The 17,608-nt window shown below is 42.4% G+C and overlaps 1 protein-coding gene across 3 annotated transcripts in view; it reads right to left on the bottom strand.

Moving 5' to 3' along the window:
- The window catches only part of ABCC9 (ATP binding cassette subfamily C member 9), a 133,012-nt gene that overhangs the window by 24,183 nt on the left and 91,221 nt on the right, over nucleotides 1-17,608 (bottom strand). For all 3 annotated transcript variants that reach the window (XM_043538775.1, XM_043538776.1, XM_043538777.1), the window contains 5 exons: nucleotides 17,440-17,509; nucleotides 14,568-14,725; nucleotides 10,068-10,160; nucleotides 3,410-3,512; nucleotides 898-999 (listed from right to left, as the gene is read on the bottom strand). In XM_043538775.1, the coding sequence (XP_043394710.1) occupies nucleotides 898-999; nucleotides 3,410-3,512; nucleotides 10,068-10,160; nucleotides 14,568-14,725; nucleotides 17,440-17,509 (526 nt within the window). The remainder of the gene's footprint in view (nucleotides 1-897; nucleotides 1,000-3,409; nucleotides 3,513-10,067; nucleotides 10,161-14,567; nucleotides 14,726-17,439; nucleotides 17,510-17,608) is intronic.

The raw sequence follows: 17,608 nt of genomic DNA on the forward strand, positions 1-17,608 counted from the left end.
TGGCTTATTTCCTATTACCTCCCTTAATTTATTCAATTATTTTTCTCTTAACAATATAAGAGCACCCATCCTAAGCTCTTGACATACCTTGGGCATCGTTGACAATCTTTTAAAAATACATCTATCAAGAGAACCATCCATCACCCCGACTGAATTAAATAACCAACAATAACATTGCTAAAAAAAAATTAATCAACCTCCCCCCTACACACGCCATCAAAATCCCACCCTATTCCTTCCCATTTCCAGCCATCTCTTACTAAGCAAGGAATAAAAGATGGACCTTGTAGTGTGTATTGAAGGCTAACAAACTTTGTGTCTATGGACCTGGGAAAGGAGTGAGTTTCAAAGATCCAGGGCCCACTTGCTATCCCGCTCAGCAATCTGCACAAAACCCACAGCCTTCATCTCCTTCACCAAGACATTTCACAGCTAACTGCTCCATTCCCAACCCTCGAGACTCCAACTCATATTCAGAATTGGATAGATAACAGTACTCAGCATCTGGTTGATCCCAAAAATGTGGAGACATCACCTCTGATTTTGCAAGATCTGTGGGATCGTCATTTACAACTGGTTTCACGTTACACAGCCTTAACAACATTGTACAGTGCAAAACAAAGTGCACACAAGGGCCAAGTATGCACTTCTAATTTTCTTTCTATCCTTGGGAACACACGGGGCCTGGGAATTTTTTGGTTTTTAAATTGGCTCACAAAACCTGAAGCAAGTCCAAGTTGTCCTGAACTCACTCAGCTTTGGCCTGAATCCATTATTTGCAAGATTGTTTCTTTTGAGATTAAGGAAGTTGAAAGATAACCCGTATCTATATTTTTAAAACCACCTTAAACCTACTAGATTGGCCTCAAGTGTCTTGATGTTTGTTTTGGTACATACCGTCAGTGCATACAGGAGACCCAGGCCCAGAAGACCAGAATCAGACCCGTGGGTGATGGACGTAACAGCTGCAGTGAGAACTATGCAAGCACCCAAATAGTCCTAAGAAGGAAGGAAGAGAAAAAAAAGACAGATCCTATAATACAAGTTGGATAAAAAGTCCAGTGACAAAATAAAGCCTTATAATATCACAAAGCATCTTCTATACTTCCCTTGCCCTCAGTTCAGACATTTAAGGTTTCAGAAGGGACCAGTCATTTATAGTGCCCAACATGAGACACTTTGAAGGAGCCTGATATTCAGAGGAAAAGTGATCAGCACTTTCTGGAAATCAGACCCATTTAAGTGCCTCAAATTAGGCACCAAAAAGCAGACATCCAAAATGACTAGTCACTAAAACAACCTTCTTCTTTGAAAAATCCTTTCCAGCAAAAAAATGACACTCACACCACTGACACTCCCTTTTGTCCCAACTCCCCAGCAGAGTTTTGATCCCAAACAGGAAGAAGTGCCAGAGACTCCATGAAGTCCACTAGGGACTTTGCTATTGCTATTGGTTGTATGTGGAAGTTGCTCAGTTACTAGAGTGATGGAGACCAGTATAAACCTCACAGATAGATGGATGGATGGATGATGAAATAAAGGAGTTATTTTATATGCATCATTTTAGCCAAAGATTTTACTTGTCCCATTTGGAGGTGAGAATACTTCACCCTAAAGGTGCAGTTTGCGTTCTGTTTTGTAGAACTCTAGCTATTTAAAGATGGATAAAAACCTGATTTTAAAAGAAACCTCAATCCATCCTCTACATTTACTATCCAAATTTTGCATCTAATGTCAGGACTTCAGATAAAAATGATCAACTGTAGATTTCTAGGTACCTGATGTGATTTGTGGACACAGTCAGGTCACTGACACCTAATTTTTATAATTTGCCCCTGCAATTCTCCCATGCATTTCAGAGTCAGCATTTTTTCATCTGATTTTTCTCCTCTTCCCATCCAAGAATCTTTCCCTCTACGATTTGCAACGAATACTGCTCAATTAATCTGCTTGTAGGAAATGCTAAAGTGAAGACCCAATCTCTGTAGCAAGAAAGTGCATTAGATATACAGTATGCTTGGGTCTCCATCAGCTGTTGGAATTGGAGCTGTGCAGTCACTCTGAAACCCATACGTCTCTGTGTGATACCAATACCATTGAACACAGCCAAATTAGCTATTTCTTGGCAACACTGCATTCTTCCACATAGTATTTTAAAAATCCCAAAGAGCTGATAGAAGAGATATGTATTTTTGGAGAAAAAACAAGAAGAAGTCCTTGTGGCACTTTAGAGACTAACAAATTTATTTGGACATAAGCTTTTGTGGGCTAAAACCCACTTCAGCAGGTCCAACATCAGGAGATTTTTAGAAATTGCAACAGCTTATACCAGGGCTGGATTTTGCCCTTAAACTTCATCTTTCTTTTATTGGGTACAAATGGGGCATTACTGCAGTTCATTGACACTGTACAGGGCTGAACCCTGAGATCTTACTCAGAGCCAGATCCTGTCCAGAGTAGGAAATGGAGCAGAACTGTGCTGCCCCAAGGGAGTCCAAGGAGGCAGAATGCCACATGGAGATCTCTATATGCAGGTGAAGTGTACCTGACACTAAACCATTCCAAGGATGAAGCTTTGGCCCCAGTCTCTGGCACAGAGGGAAAGGACATGGGCCTGCCTACTCCTTGGCCCTTCTTTGAAATGCCAGGTGAGGCAGGGAGGGAGCAATAATTCTGCCTGACCCTTGTGGAGACCATGAACATGGAGGGAGGCTCCTTATGCCCCACTCACTGAGAACTTATATCAAGGCCAAGAATCTGACTCTCTGTTTCGGGGTGTATTGCTGCCAAATCCCCAGCTCTCCCTTACTCAAGGCTCAATTCTGCCATCTTTACTCAAGTCAAGCAGTATTTTATTCCACAAATGGCCCTATGGACTTTGGAAGGCATCCTGGCAGAATCAGGCTGTGAGGGAGATCCTCAGTCCTGGGCCCATCATTTGGGAAGTGCTTTGGGGTCCTGAGAGATGAGAGGTGACATAAAAACCAAAAGCAGAATTATTGCAAAGTTGGCAAAACTACCAAAGCCCCTTTGAAAATAGTTTCCACTTGGGCAGGGCCTCAGATGTTGCACGGTAGTAGAATAATTTATTTCTGTGAACAGAGAGTCTTATTTCAAAGTTATGTAGATATTTTCTGTTGCACTCTTTTCAGAACAATCAACATCCCAACACCGAAGTATGAAGGAGCCTTGTATTTTCTTACCTCAAGCCAAGAAAGCCAAAAAGTAAATAAAAAACCCTGCTGCTATAACATAAACAACCCTGAGCTATTTTAAGGATCACTGTACACAAAACTGTTATATCTCATTGTGAGATTAATTTAAACTATTATCTAGCCCTGTGCATCAGGCAAAGTCTCTGTTTGCTTCCAAGGTTTCAAAACCATAGCGGGGACTAAACTGTACATACCGTCCTGACCTCCAGCCATCTGTTGGCAGCTGACAGAAACAAGTAGGCAATGTTGTTCGTGTCCGTCAGTTCCAGCATATGTTGTTTAAACCTGGCTTCATGCCTGCAGACAGCAAAGTGGTTACATTATAACACACACATGCACAAAAGTTTCAATTGTTCTAAAAAACCCGACAGCTTACTGAACTTATTGTGTCTTTTACCAAACTTAGGACAAAATTCTCCCCTCAGAACCACACCTTACTCACACTAGGCAGTACCTTGTTCTACAAATGGTAGCACTGGGTTGGGTTGTGGGTCAGAGTGCATGTCTGTGAAGCATAGTAAGGGGGAGTGGGAACCCCTTTTACATCCCTGCATAGGTTAACCAGACCAGATCTGAAGCAGTAAGCAGGCATTATTTACCCACAACTACCCGCAAAATCAGGTGGATGGGGAAGGGAATAGGCAGAGCCTTGGCTCCCCTCTCTCTCCCAAAATGCTAATCAACTGAGATAACCTAACAGCGAATTACTACACCCTGGAGCAAGGGTGGAACAGAGATTTCATATTTCAGCCAAAATCTGACTGAGAAGCCAACTGCATGAGTCCTTCAGCTCAACCAGTGCGTTTCATGTATTGGGCTGATGGACACACCACCACCATTCAACCCTTTACCTCAGCCATTTCCTCAGACAGCCACAAAATGTCCGAAAAACTGAATAAAAAATCCATTTCTAAATTACAAAAGCGAATGGGTGTTTCAGCTTCCAGTTGGTTTTCCCTCCTGTGTAATAGCAATGATGTTTAGAAACCAGTAAAATACTCAATAAAAGGCTGGTAGATTATGTAAGCCTCACAACTACTCTTTGGGGGCATGTCCCCACTTGGTGTAAATTGGCCTAGTTCCACTGAATTCAAGGGATTTATCGTGATTTACTACAGCTCATCTGGCCCTTGGTGCTTGCCCAGCCTGGCAGCCATTTCTTGCTTCACATACTACTTAATCAAGTCCTGAGCATTATCATTTAAAGAAATAGCCAAATTTCACTCAACAGCTCATAAACTGTTTTACCACCGCAACCCCTCCAATTTCAAAATAATTGGTATTTAAAAGTTCAGGACCTTGCGGTGAGAAGATCATAACATGGATGGCTGAAGGCCATCCTTGATGTTTCCCAGTTGTCCCAGTTTTTTTCTTGGTTATATTTCTTATGTTTTGTAGCTGTGGTAGGCAAAGAACCTTCTGTCATAGCAGTGAGTGGGAGGGTGAAAATACAGTGAATATTCTGTTAGTGTCTTTCTATTTGGCAGTAACCCCCCTGTTTTCCTAATGGAAACTCTGACACGCTCAATCTGCTTATTTTCATCCAAATCCAACTCATCTTCTGAACATTCCTAGACTTTTATCCTGTCAGATGATGAACAGGAAAGGTCACTGAAATCTCAGTCTAATTTAACTGTGGTGCTTTGTGGTAAACTACTTGATGGAGTTCATTGTTTCATCCCGGTACATAATGAACTCAGAAGGTAGGGGGTGACTAAAAAGATAATAAGTAAACATTAGCTTGCTGAGAAAGCCCTGAGACTCTGGAGATGGAAGGCTGGCTTGACAGGGAGAAACAGATGAATGGAATGGAATGGCTTTGATTCTCACCAGGGGCTGTGGAAAATTCGAGTGACCAGATGTGATCCTTCCAACCTGATGCTTCCAGCTTCTCAAGGGCTGCCGCTTGCCCCCTGCCATTCCCAGCCCATTTTGGTTTTCTAAAATAAAAGGACTGATCCTGCCAGGTGCTGAACTCCTCTTGAAAGGCACTAAGCATGCGTACCTTCCATTGACGATAGCGTGAGGTGAGGGTACTCAGAAATGCTCAGGAGGCACTCAGCACATTGCAGCACTAGGTCCAAATTTTGATCTACTGGGTTAGCAGGTCATCCGGACGGATGAAACTTAGTATTTCATTTTGGATTTAGGGCTTTGGTCGCACTACCTAACATCTCTTCTGCTGCGAACGCAACAGGACTTTTGCCAGTCCTGCAGCAACCCTCCCCATTTTTCTCCCAATCCACAGCCAGGGCAGCAAGAACCTACACTGAGTGATGGAACAGAGCCAGGAAACACCTCCATTTATTGTGGTGGTTAGAGGATCACTGGTCTCTCCCTGGCTATGTGCTTGCTTGCCGAGTGCCTGCTCACTTGAAGTTTATAGTGTGGTCTGTTTGGGGGCTGTGTAAGCCTAGCAGCCTGCAAGGCAAGGCTGAGAGCTTTCTAAGGAGGCTCTGGCCTGCCATCCTTTGATCTCAAATCCCTTTAAGCTCTGTTCATGAGGGGGTAGGCTTAACTCAAGGGAAACGTAGCTGCTCAATGCGGAGCGGCAGTCAAAAGAGCTAACTGAACGTCAGGAACCATTAGGAAAGAGATAGACAATAAGACAGAAAATATCATAATGTCACTATATAAATCTATAGTACACCCATACCTTGAATACTGAGTGCAGTTCTGGTCGTCCCATCTCAAAAAAAGATATATTAGAATTGGAAAAAAGTATGGAAAGGGGCAAAAAATGATTAGGGGTATGGAACAGCTTCCATATGAGGAGATATTATTAAAGAGATTGGGACTGTTCAGCTTGGAAAGGAGGCTGAAGGGAGATATTGATAGAGGTCAATAAAAGATGTGGAGAAAGTGAATAGGGAAGTGTTATTTATCCCTTCACATAACACACAAACCAGGGGTCATCCAATGGAATTAATAGACAGCAGTTGTAAAATAAACATAAAGAAGTACTTCTTCACACAATGTATAGTCAACCAGTGGAACTCATTGCCAGGGGATGTTGTGAAGTATAACTGGGTTAAAAAAAGAATTAGATATGTTCATGGAGGATAGGTCCATCAGTGGCTATTAGGCTATATCTACACTGCGCAGCTTACAGTGGTACTGCTGTGTCACTAAAGTCTTGCCACTGTAAGGCACGCAGTGTGGTTGCTCTTTGTCAGCAGGAGATCTCTCTCCCGCCTACAATCTCCCACCAACAAAATTAAAGCACCCTCAACAAGGGGCGGTAGCTTTGTCAGTGGGAGAGTGCAGTCCGCATCGTTACTTGTCCACACCGTTGCTTGTCATTGGTAAAATTTTTGTCGGTCAGGGGTGTGTTTTTTCATACCCCCAAGCGACAAAAGTTTTACCAATGAAAGTGCAGTGTAGACATACCCTTAGCCAAGATGGCCAGGGACACAATCCCATGCTTTGCGTGTCCCTACATCTCTGATTGCTGGAAGTTGCAACTGGATGACAAAGGGTGGATCACTCAATAAATTGCCCTGTTCTGTTCACTCCTTCTGAAACATCTGGCACCAGTCCCTGTCAGAAGACAGGATACTGAGCTAGATGGACCATTGGTCTGATCCAGTATCGCCGTTCTTATGTTCACATAGGTTGGAGATCATGGTATTTTGAATCCCACCTACCCAAGTCAGTATTTTGGATGGAGCTCTCCTTAGCTTATCACCTTACCTGGTGGAAACAGATATACTGCGCCAAATTCTGCCTAAAGAATCTCAACTACAATGGAAATATCTGGGCCAAATTCAGCAGTGATGGAAAAGATGGTCTAGGTCAGTAGCTCTCAATCTTTGCAGACTGCTGTACCCCTTTCAGGAGTATGATTTGTCTGGCATACCCCCAAGTTTCACTGCACTTAAAAATTACTTGCTTACAAAATCGGACTTAAAAATACAAAAGTGTCACAGCACACTATTACTGAAAAATGCTGACTTTCTCTTTTTACCATATAATTATAAAATAAATCAATTGGAATATAAATATTGTACTAACATTTCAGTGTATAGTATTTAGAGCAGTATAAACAAGTCATTGTCTATATGAAATTTTAGTTTGTACTGACTTCACTACTGCATTTTATGTAGCCTGTTGTAAAACTAGGTAAATATCTAGATGAGTTGATGTACCCCCTGGAAGACCTCTGCATACTGCCAGGGGTATGTGAACCCCTTGTTGAGAACCATTGGTCTAGGTTACAGGTTGGGTCTAATTTGGTCAAAAAGCATGTTTAAGTAGCAATATAATGCAATTGGCACTGATTTGGAATTCCATGGATGTGCAAAATGAGTACAACTTACACTAATTTTGGCATTCCGTGATAATCAAGTTGGGATTTTGATGGGGTCACTCTGGATTTACACTAGGGCATTTGAGAGTAGAATTTAGCTAAGCACGTTTAATGGAAATTGGAAAACACATATATGCCTTGGAAAGTCTGAACAGTCCTCTTGGAATGAGGTTACATAGTCACTCATTTTCTGTGCCTCTTGTGTATATATTACAGTTTTCTGTCTTAAAAAGAAAAGAGGTCACGTTTCAAACAAAATGATGACATTTTTCTATTTTCCATTGATAAGACCAGTGGCAGTTTTTGTCAGTGTCTTGTGCGTGGGAATGACTGCTAACATCATTCAGCTCCTCAAAGTGCCTGTATCTTTTATGATTCTGTGGCTTAATCTCATATGATAATTTAATAAAAGTTTCATTATCCAGTCCAGCAGTGACCTTTTCTGCTTTCATGCATATTCTTGATCCCCTAGTGATCCATCTTTTCTTTTATGATTTAACATCTGCTGTTTGTTCTCTTATGATATGACTCACTTCTGGAGCACTTTTGAAGTAAATCCAATTGCAGAGCCAGTGTGCGAAGACATAGCTATCAAAAATGTAAGACTTCCTGCCAAGAAAGTCTACAAACCCATAAAATTATCAGAGAGGAGTGATGGTCCAGTGGATAGGGCACTAGTCTGGGACTTAGAAGACCTGGCTTCAGTCCCCTGCACTACTACATACTTCCTTACAAGTCATCTTGTCTCTCTCTGTCTCCATTCCCCATATGTAAAATGGGTATAACAATGCTTTCCTACCTTGCAGGGCTGTTTAATACATTAAAGAGTGTGAGGTGCTCAGATAATGGGTATCACATAAATACCTAAGGGCTTGTCTACACAGCGACACTCAGGAAAAATAATTTTCAACATTTTTAGTTTAATTCAATTTCAAAGTGAATTAGGCTAAATTGAATTAAGGCCACTTTAATTCTGAGTAAGAGTGTCCACACAAGGTTTTAATTAAGTTTAGCTAATCCTCTTTAAATTCACATCTTTTGTTAATTTGGATTAGTTTTCATGAGCATCCCTGTGTAAAGAAGCCTGTAAGTAACTAGATGGATAGCTCACTCCGTAAAGAGCATGATCCTGCAATGGGAGTTCCGGGTGTACATATAATGCAGGATCAGGACGCAAAATGTGAGCATTCCACGGAAAACAAAGGAATCTTGGCCACACATGATTTTCTGTTTGAACAAAACCTCTGAAAAGTTTAAATGCCACACACTGAAAAAGCCGTCATCCCTAATTCCACAGAAGTCCTACAAGGATTGATACTGCAAATTAGATGGAGGTTTTAAAAATCTCTCCAGGGCACCCAGAGCCATGGATAGGTGCCATTCCATTAGTTGTGTGAATCAAAATAAACAAATAAAATAATACAAATGCTGAGTCCTCCTTTTGCAAGAAGATTTAATTATGGCACAGCAAAGACAAATGATATGCCCAGCATCAAACACTGAATTAACAGTAGAGCCCAGTTTGCTCCTCGGTGATCTCACTTATCATGTTAGGCCTGTAGGGTTGCCAACCCTCCTGGTTTCACCGGGACTCACCTGGAATTGGGCTCTATCTCCCAGAGCCTACTGACACCAAAGCGGGAGATTTTAGGGGCTAAAATTCTGGCAGCGCAGCGGGGCTAAGGCAGGCTCCCTGCCTGCCCTGGCTCAGTGCCGCTCCCGGAAGCAGACAGCATGTCTCTGCGGCACCTGGGGGGCTGGGAACTGTGGCCAACGGGAGCTGCACGAGCAGTACCTGCAGGCAGGGGCAGTGCATGGAGCCCCCTGCCCCCGCTAGGGGCCACAGGGATGTGCCGGCTGGGACAGGCAAGGGGCCAGGGTAGGTAGGGAGCCTGCCTTAGCCTTAGCCCCGCTGCACCACTGACTGGGAGCCACCCAAGGTAAGTGCCACCCAGCAGGAACACACACCCCTCACACCCTCCTGCACCCCAACCCTCTGCCCCAGCCCTGAGCCCCCTCCCAGAGCCAGCACCCCAAACCCCCTCCTGCACCCCAACCCTCTGCCCTAGCCCTGAGCTCCCTCCTGCACCCAAACTCCCTCCCAGACCTTGCACCCTGCACACTCTCCTGCATCCCAACCCCCTGCCCCAGGCTCAGCCCGGATCCCCCTCCCACACTCTGAACCCCTCGGCCCCAGCCCAGAGCCCACACCCCAACCCCTTGCCCCACCCCAGTGAAAGTGAGTGAGGGTGGAGGAGAGTGAGCTACAGAGGGAGGGGGGATGGAGTGAGTGAGGCAGGGCCTCGGAGAAGGGGCTGGCAGGAGCGGAGCCTTGAGGAAGGGGTAGGGCTGGGAAGGGGGCAAGGATGTTTGGGTTTGTGTGATTAGACAGTTGGCAACCCTGTAGGCCTGGTGGTTTTATAAGATGCCAAATAAACCAAGATGGGCTGCTCATTTAAAAAACAAACATCTTGATTTATTTGCAAGACTTGTGCACTGCTCTGAAGGATTAGGCAGTGAAGAGGAAATGCATGTTTACAAACCTAAATGCTCTGATGGTGGTGAGGCCTTCAGCTGTTTCTGAGAAGTGACAGAGTAAAGGTAGCTGGGTGCTGTCATCAAGCTCCTGAAGGTCCCTGTGATCAAGAGAAACAAAACAAGAGGTGTATAAGAAGCAAGAACAGGTCAGGACCAAGAAGCAAATGAAATGCAAACATTTTTATGGATATTTTACTGTAGTTTTTTACTGTACACATTTTTATCAGGACTATACACCAATATATTTATATTAAAGAGGGGCTAGCACAGCTATCTCACATCTGTTAGAATTTTGAAGAAATTCTGGATTTAAGCCATCTTTACCATTCTGGCTTGAGGTCAAATCCAAACCTGGAGGGGATCTGTTTTCTAGTCCTATCTTGTTTCAGACAAAATTTCACTGTAATGGCTAGTGTCATGATAGTCCCATCGTTCAAGATGGTAGAAATCTTGGAGATTCATGGAATTCTCATGAGAGAAGTTTGTGAGATTCAGGTGCCATTGAATCCGAATCCAAACTCTTGCCCTAAGTCTGATTCATCGTTGAACCTGAACCTTGAAGCCTTTAGCCTAGCCTAGAAGTAAGCCAGATGTGAATACTGAAGGTAAAGTACATGGGGCTGTTTATCTATAAAAATCCACATGCACTGGCCAATAATTCTTCAGAAATGCCTTACAATGTTTGTTATTACCACTATATACTGAACATGAAAAACAATGCAGGAGTATAGACTTTTTGTTCTAGCACTGATGCTGCCATTTCAGTTGGGATGTACAGGGCATTTCTACAGAATTAATACCCTCTTCATTAGCCAGGCAGATTTTCTCAATCAGTCATTGAGTAATAATCCACTCAGCTAATCCATTTGAGGATATAGGCCTACAAATCCAATCTCTTGCAACTAGAATGTGTGCTCAAACATAGGGACAAATTTTGTCCTCAGACACACATAAAACTCCCACTGTAGCAAATGGGAATAGCATGTGAATGGAAGGCCAGACTATGGGTCACAGCATTTGATATTTACCCTCCTTAATAAAATTCTACTGTGTTGGTGTATTTTGATAGATAATCTATCTCTTACTCACCGGTACTGAATGTTACTCCATGGAGAGATGATTTGATACTTGTATTTGGATGATAAATATACTGCAGTATGACCAATTTATGATGGAAAATATAAAGTAATTTTTGGGGAATGTAGTGGTAAACATTATACGGGGTGAAAGTGTTATGGGAAATATCAAAAATATTTGTGTTCCTAAAAGTTAATAGAAAAGGAGTACTTGTGGCACCTTAGAGACTAACCAATTTATTTGAGCATAAGCTTTCGTGAGCTACAGCTCACTTCATCGGATGCATACTGTGGAAATTACAGAAGATCTTTTTATACACACAAAACATGAAAAAATGGGTGTTTACCACTACAAAAGGTTTTCTCTTCCCCCACCCCACTCTCCTGCTGGTAATAGCTTATCTAAAGTGATCACTCTCCTTACAATGTGTATGATAATCAAGTTGGGCCATTTCCAGCACAAATCCAGGTTTTCTCGCCCCCTCCCCCACACAAACCCACTCTCCTGTTGGTAATAGCTTATCTAAAGTGATCACTCTCCTTACAATGTGTATGATAATCAAGGTGGGCCATTTCCAGCACAAATCCCGGGTTTAACAAAAACGTCTGGGGGGAGGGGTAGGAAAAAACAAGGGGAAATAGGTTCCCTTGCATAATGACTTAGCCACTCCCAGTCTCTATTCAAGCCTAAGTTAATTGTATCCAATTTGCAAATGAATTCCAATTCAACAGTCTCTCGCTGGAGTCTGGATTTGAAGTTTTTCTGTTGTAATATCGCAACTTTCATGTCTGTAATCGCGTGACCAGAGAGATTGAAGTGTTCTCCGACTGGTTTATGAATGTTATAATTCTTGACATCTGATTTGTGTCCATTTAGTCTTTTACGTAGAGACTGTCCAGTTTGACCAATGTACATGGCAGAGGGGCATTGCTGGCACATGATGGCATATATCACATTGGTGGATGTGCAGGCGAACGAGCCTCTGATAGTGTGGCTGATGTTATTAGGCCCTGTGATGGTGTCCCCTGAATAGATATGTGGGCACATTGCTTTGATGCAAGGATAGGTTCCTGGGTTAGTGGTTCTGTTGTGTGGTATGTGGTTGCTGGTGAGTATTTGCTTCAGGTTGGGGGGCTGTCTGTAGGCAAGGACTGGCCTGTCCTTGATTTGTGAGAGTGTTGGGTCATCCTTCAGGATAGGTTGTAGATCCTTAATAATGTGTTGGAGGGGTTTTAGTTGGAGGCTGAAGGTATTAATGGAGATCTTGTGCCTGGATAGGACTCCAACGTAAGTCCTGTTTGAATACACGCTCAGGCTATTCCTTCACAGTTTGTTTCACATGAATGACTTTTATAGATACAATAGTATTTCTCCAGCCTCATTTCTATTGTAAAGCACAAGAAAACAGATCTTCTAACTTGGGATTAAATGGAGTTCAAAGTATATAATAAAAAATGTCTATTGCTGACCCAAAGTTTCAGAAGTGTGCACGAAAAAGAATGTATAGTTACGTGGATGCCCACCATCTGCACCTGCAATGCCCAGTGAATATGCAAGGGTCAAGAGACTGAGGCACACAGTGTGTGTAACATCTCCCATGCCTGTGCACAGGAACCAGGAGTGGTTGTGGGAAAATTGGGTGCACTCAATATTGAAAATCTGGGCCAGCATGTGGTTTTGCTCCCTTATATAAAACTATGGGAAGAAACCAGAGCTTTGAATTGGACATGCACCATCCCACTTAATCCATTGCTTTATTTTTTTGAGGTAGGAATGGCTGAGTCATATCTTTCTATACTACAATGTTATATATTAATTTGAAACCACTATCACCACTAATTTGCTTGTCATTCTCAGCTAAGAATGCCATTTGAAATTATTTGGAATCTTTAAAGAGGCTGGGGCATATCATGGAAAAGCAGTAGCCTCTCTGTAGCTAAAGTTGCTATCAAGTTCCATTATAAATTTTTATGGGGGCCTGGTACAAACACACAGTGAGTGACAGCCCTGGCCCAGAAGAGTTTAAATAAGATAAGGCAGACAAAGGGGAAAATGGGCACAGAGAGCTCAAGAGACTACTTCACACTCACACAGTAGGTCAGTGGCAGAGTTAGGAACGGAAGCCAGGTCTCCTGTCGCCCAGTCAAGTGCACTACCCACTAGACCACACGGTCTCCACAATACCTATTTTAGTGCCTTTTACAACTTTGGCTTGGAAAATTGGTAGGGGAAGGAGAATGTTTCTGCAGTGTGTAATGGAAATTCATCAAATTGCTTTTGAATTACAGATCATTGTAAATTTACCCTGATTCAGAAATTTGCTTTCAACATTTTCATATTGGTAATTCTCCTTGAAAACTCATGTGCTGCCTAAAACTGAAGAACACAGGTTAAAATTAATCAAAGTTATCATCAGTTTTTGTTGTGGATAATTTTGAGGCCCAGTCCTGCTCCACTGATTTTAGCAGGGGCTATTGGCTCTAAATTATGTCAATAAGAGTGTTTTGCCATTGAAAGAGACTGTTCCAGCTCTCAGTCTGAAATGCCCGTGATTATCAACAGAACAGGTACAGTATGCACAGTGACAGTTCAAACTTCCCCATACACTTCCTCACTGAGGTGCATAAATCTTGACCTGAAGTGACCGTCAGGTCTTCACTTCTGTTCAGCTGTTGGCCATTTTGCTATGACTGACATCAAGGGCTGGAGCTAATCTGTGATTATGGTTTTTGTGACATAGATATCTAGCCACTAAGAAGCAGAGTAAGACAACCAACCATGCACCTGAGCCCTGATTTGGGAAACTGCCGAAGCACATGCTTAAAATTAAAGCGTTTTATTGAGTAAGAATGTTTTCCTAAAATGGGGTTGTAGTCTAGAATTGAAATAATGACTCTAGTGTGAAAAAGTTTCACATTTTATTACCAATCTCCTGAGCAATTCAATTCTCCAAGCCAAGTGTAATTTTAGGAAATTCTCAAAAAGCATACTGACAAGTTTCCGAGTAGCAGCTGCGTTAGTCTGTATCCACAAAAACAACAAGAGTACTTGTGGCACCTTAGAGACTAGCCAATTTATTTGAGCATAAGTTTATGCTCAAATAAATTGGTTAGTCTCTAAGGTGCCACAAGTACTCTTGTTCTTTTTTCAAAAAGCATAATCTTTAGAGACAGTCAGCATTTTCTGAAATGTATTAAATGTTGCTGAAAAGTGGACAAGGTTTTCTGCGGAAAGTTTTTCCATTTTTCAATCATCTCTATTGCAGGTTAAAAATTTTCAAACATTTAATTGAAAAAGAGAAACATTTATCAGTGGAATTTATCAAGGAAATTATTTTCCATTCTTGACTAGCTTTATTTATATTCTAGGATAAATCATAAATACAGGGGTTTTAAAAGAAATGTACATGGCAACTTTCTAATACCTACTTGGAAGCCACTCTGAAGTATTTCTGGATGAAATAAAAGGCTACCCCAAGAGGTACAAGAGCCACAAGGAACCACGGCGTGGCGTACGAGATCATTCCGATAGCCGACAGGCAGAGCAAAGTGGACCGGGTGAGAGACTCCAGAGTAGGGGGAATGTGCTATTCCAGAAATAAGATAAAAACATGTATTAGACCGACCTCAGGAATATGGCAACTATATACTCTCCATGCGTGATGAGTGGGGCTGGTCTGTAGCCATTCTGCTGGCCCTTCCCCACTGGGAATCCCCTTTATGCCAGAGGAATTTCCAAGGGCTTTTCTATTTCTATGAGCCTAGAGCCAATGTACAGGGGCTTCAGTGGAGGCCAGAATTAGGGCCACTGGGACTTGCTGATGCTCAGCATCTCCCAGGGTCAAGGAGAAACAGGCAGTCTCTTCCCCTCATTATGAGACAAGAAAGGGAATCTTCTCTGTGAGATCTCAAATAACTTAGTAGTGCTTTTGAGTTCCCTGTTGTTCCATATAGGGTGTCCTGTTCTGAGAACCCTGCAATCACTCTCCTTTGTACATATGCCTCTAGATAAAACATTCACAATCACTTATCATCCAAGCATCTTGGTTCTCAGAAGTAGTGGAAGCTCCGCAAACAACTCTTCTGTTGAAATCTGTCCTTAGTTCACTATTATATACTATAACAGTGGTTCTCAAACTTTTGTACTGGTGACCCCTTTCACACAGCAAGCCTCTGAGTGCAACCCCCACCTTATGAATTAAAAACACTTCATAATATATTTAGCACCATTATAAATGCTGGAGGCAATGTGGGTTTGGGATGGAGGCTGACAGCTCATGACCCCCCATGTAATAACCTCGCAACCCCTGAGGGGTCCTGACCCCCACTTTGAGAACCCTTGCACTATAACTTTACATAGACTCATACAGTTTAAGGCCAGAAGGGACCATTAGGTCTAGTCTGACATTCTGTATATCATAGACTATTAAATTTCACCCAGTTGCCGCTGTATTGAGCCCAATGATTTGAGTTTGGCTAAAGCATAACTTCCAGAAGGCACACAGTCTTGATTTCAAACACCAAGAGATGGAGAATCCATCACTTTCCTTGTTAGATTATTCCAGCAGTTAATAACCTTCACTGTTAAAAACTTGTGCCTAATCTCTTGTTTGAATTTGTCTGGCTTCAGCTTCCAGCCATTGGTTCTTTTTGTGCCCTTCTCTGCTAGTATTACAGTGTTGCTTGACATTGCCATACACAGAAATAAAATCACTTCCCCACTCCTTCCTTCTCACTTCTCCCCTATTTATGCATCCAAGAATCGCATTAGCTGTTTTTGCCACAGAATCACATTGGCAGCTCACGTTGAGTTGCTTACCCACTAAGCCCTCTATGAGCCCTCTATAAGCCCTTTCCAGAGTCATTGCTTTCCAGGATACAGTTCCCCTCATTCTCCATTCCTTGTTCCTAGATATATAACTTTACATTTGCTGTATTAAAAAGTATGTTGTTTGAATGGGCTCAGTTTACCAAGTGATCAGGATCACTCTGTGACTGCCCTGTTCTCATTATTTACCTCTCTGCCAATCTTTGTGTCATCTGCAAATTTCATCATCAGCGATTTTATAGTTAGTTCTATATCCTTGATGAAAATGGTCAATAGTGTCGGGCCTCATTCTAATCTCTGTAGAAGCCCACTACAAACAGCCCCATTCAGTGATGATTCCCCATTGCAGGGGCGCTGGAACAATTTGTATCATGGGGATGCTGAGAGCCATTGAACCAAACTGTAAACCCTGTATATAATGGAAACCACTTCAAACCAGGGAATGCAGCAGCATCCCCAGTACCACTAGTTCCAGCACCGATGCTCCAACGACGGCTACTTTTTGAGATGTCAGTTAACTGGTTCTTCAGCATTTAATGTGAACATTATAGATATTGTCTAGTGCTAATTTTTAAGCAGAATGTCATGCAGTACTCAGTCAAATGCCTTACAAAAGTCTATTGCATCTATGCAGTTACTTTTATAAACCAAACTTCTAATCACATTAAAGGATGAAATCAGCTTTGCTAGACAAGAATTATTTTCCATCAAACCTTATTAAGTGGCATTAATTATATTCCTATCTTTTAATTCTTTATCACTTGAATCCAAGGCTTAAATTCAGCCTGAGCCCACCGAAGCAGAGCTCTGGTAAACATTTTCAAACCCACGGAAGCCCTGGCACCTGCCTCAGGGCAGAAGCCTGAACCCTGGCGCTTCCCTCCCACCACGGGGCTGAAGTCCCTGAGCCCCGGCACCCAACCCCCTGCGGGGCTAAAGACCTTAGACATCCTGCAGCTGAAGACCGGAGCCCAGAATCAGGAGCGGGGTGGGGGGGAGCGCTCTGGGAAATAATCTCTGAGAATTTAATCGCTGCTTGAATCTCCTATCAGTTTTTCCATTATTTTGCCCAACATTAATGTCAGGCTAGCCAGCCTATAGTTCCCTAGTCGTGCTGCTAGCCCTTTTTGAATATTAGCACAAAATTAGCAGTATTACATTCTTCTGGAATTCCTTTGGTATTCCAAAATTTATTGAAATTAACCTAATCAAACTAGAAATCTCTTCAGCCAGCTCTTTTAGGACTCTTGAGTGCAAGTTATTTGGGGCTGCAGATTTTAAAATGTTTATGCCTAGTAGATGTTGTTTAGTTAGTAGTGGGCTGAAAGTAGTTAATCATCCTCATGTGATATGAATCCTTCTTTCCAAATATAGAACAGAAGTACTGATTGAATACAAACGGTGTATTTCTTCTCCAAAATGGTGGCATTAATTGGGCAAGACATTACAGAATAAATGGATCAATGTGCTCACCTGATCAATGATATTCGTATCAGCAGAGAAGCGATTTAGAATTAGCCCCAGGGGAGTTGTGTCAAAGAATCTATTGAACAAAACAGACGGAAAAAACTATGTGAAGAGAAAGTCTGGTTCTGGAGAAATATCAACCTCAGTCAGAACTTAGGGCTACTGTCGAACCAGT

Source organism: Chelonia mydas, chromosome 1 (assembly GCF_015237465.2).
Source record: "Chelonia mydas isolate rCheMyd1 chromosome 1, rCheMyd1.pri.v2, whole genome shotgun sequence".
Classification (NCBI taxonomy): Eukaryota; Metazoa; Chordata; order Testudines; family Cheloniidae; genus Chelonia; species Chelonia mydas.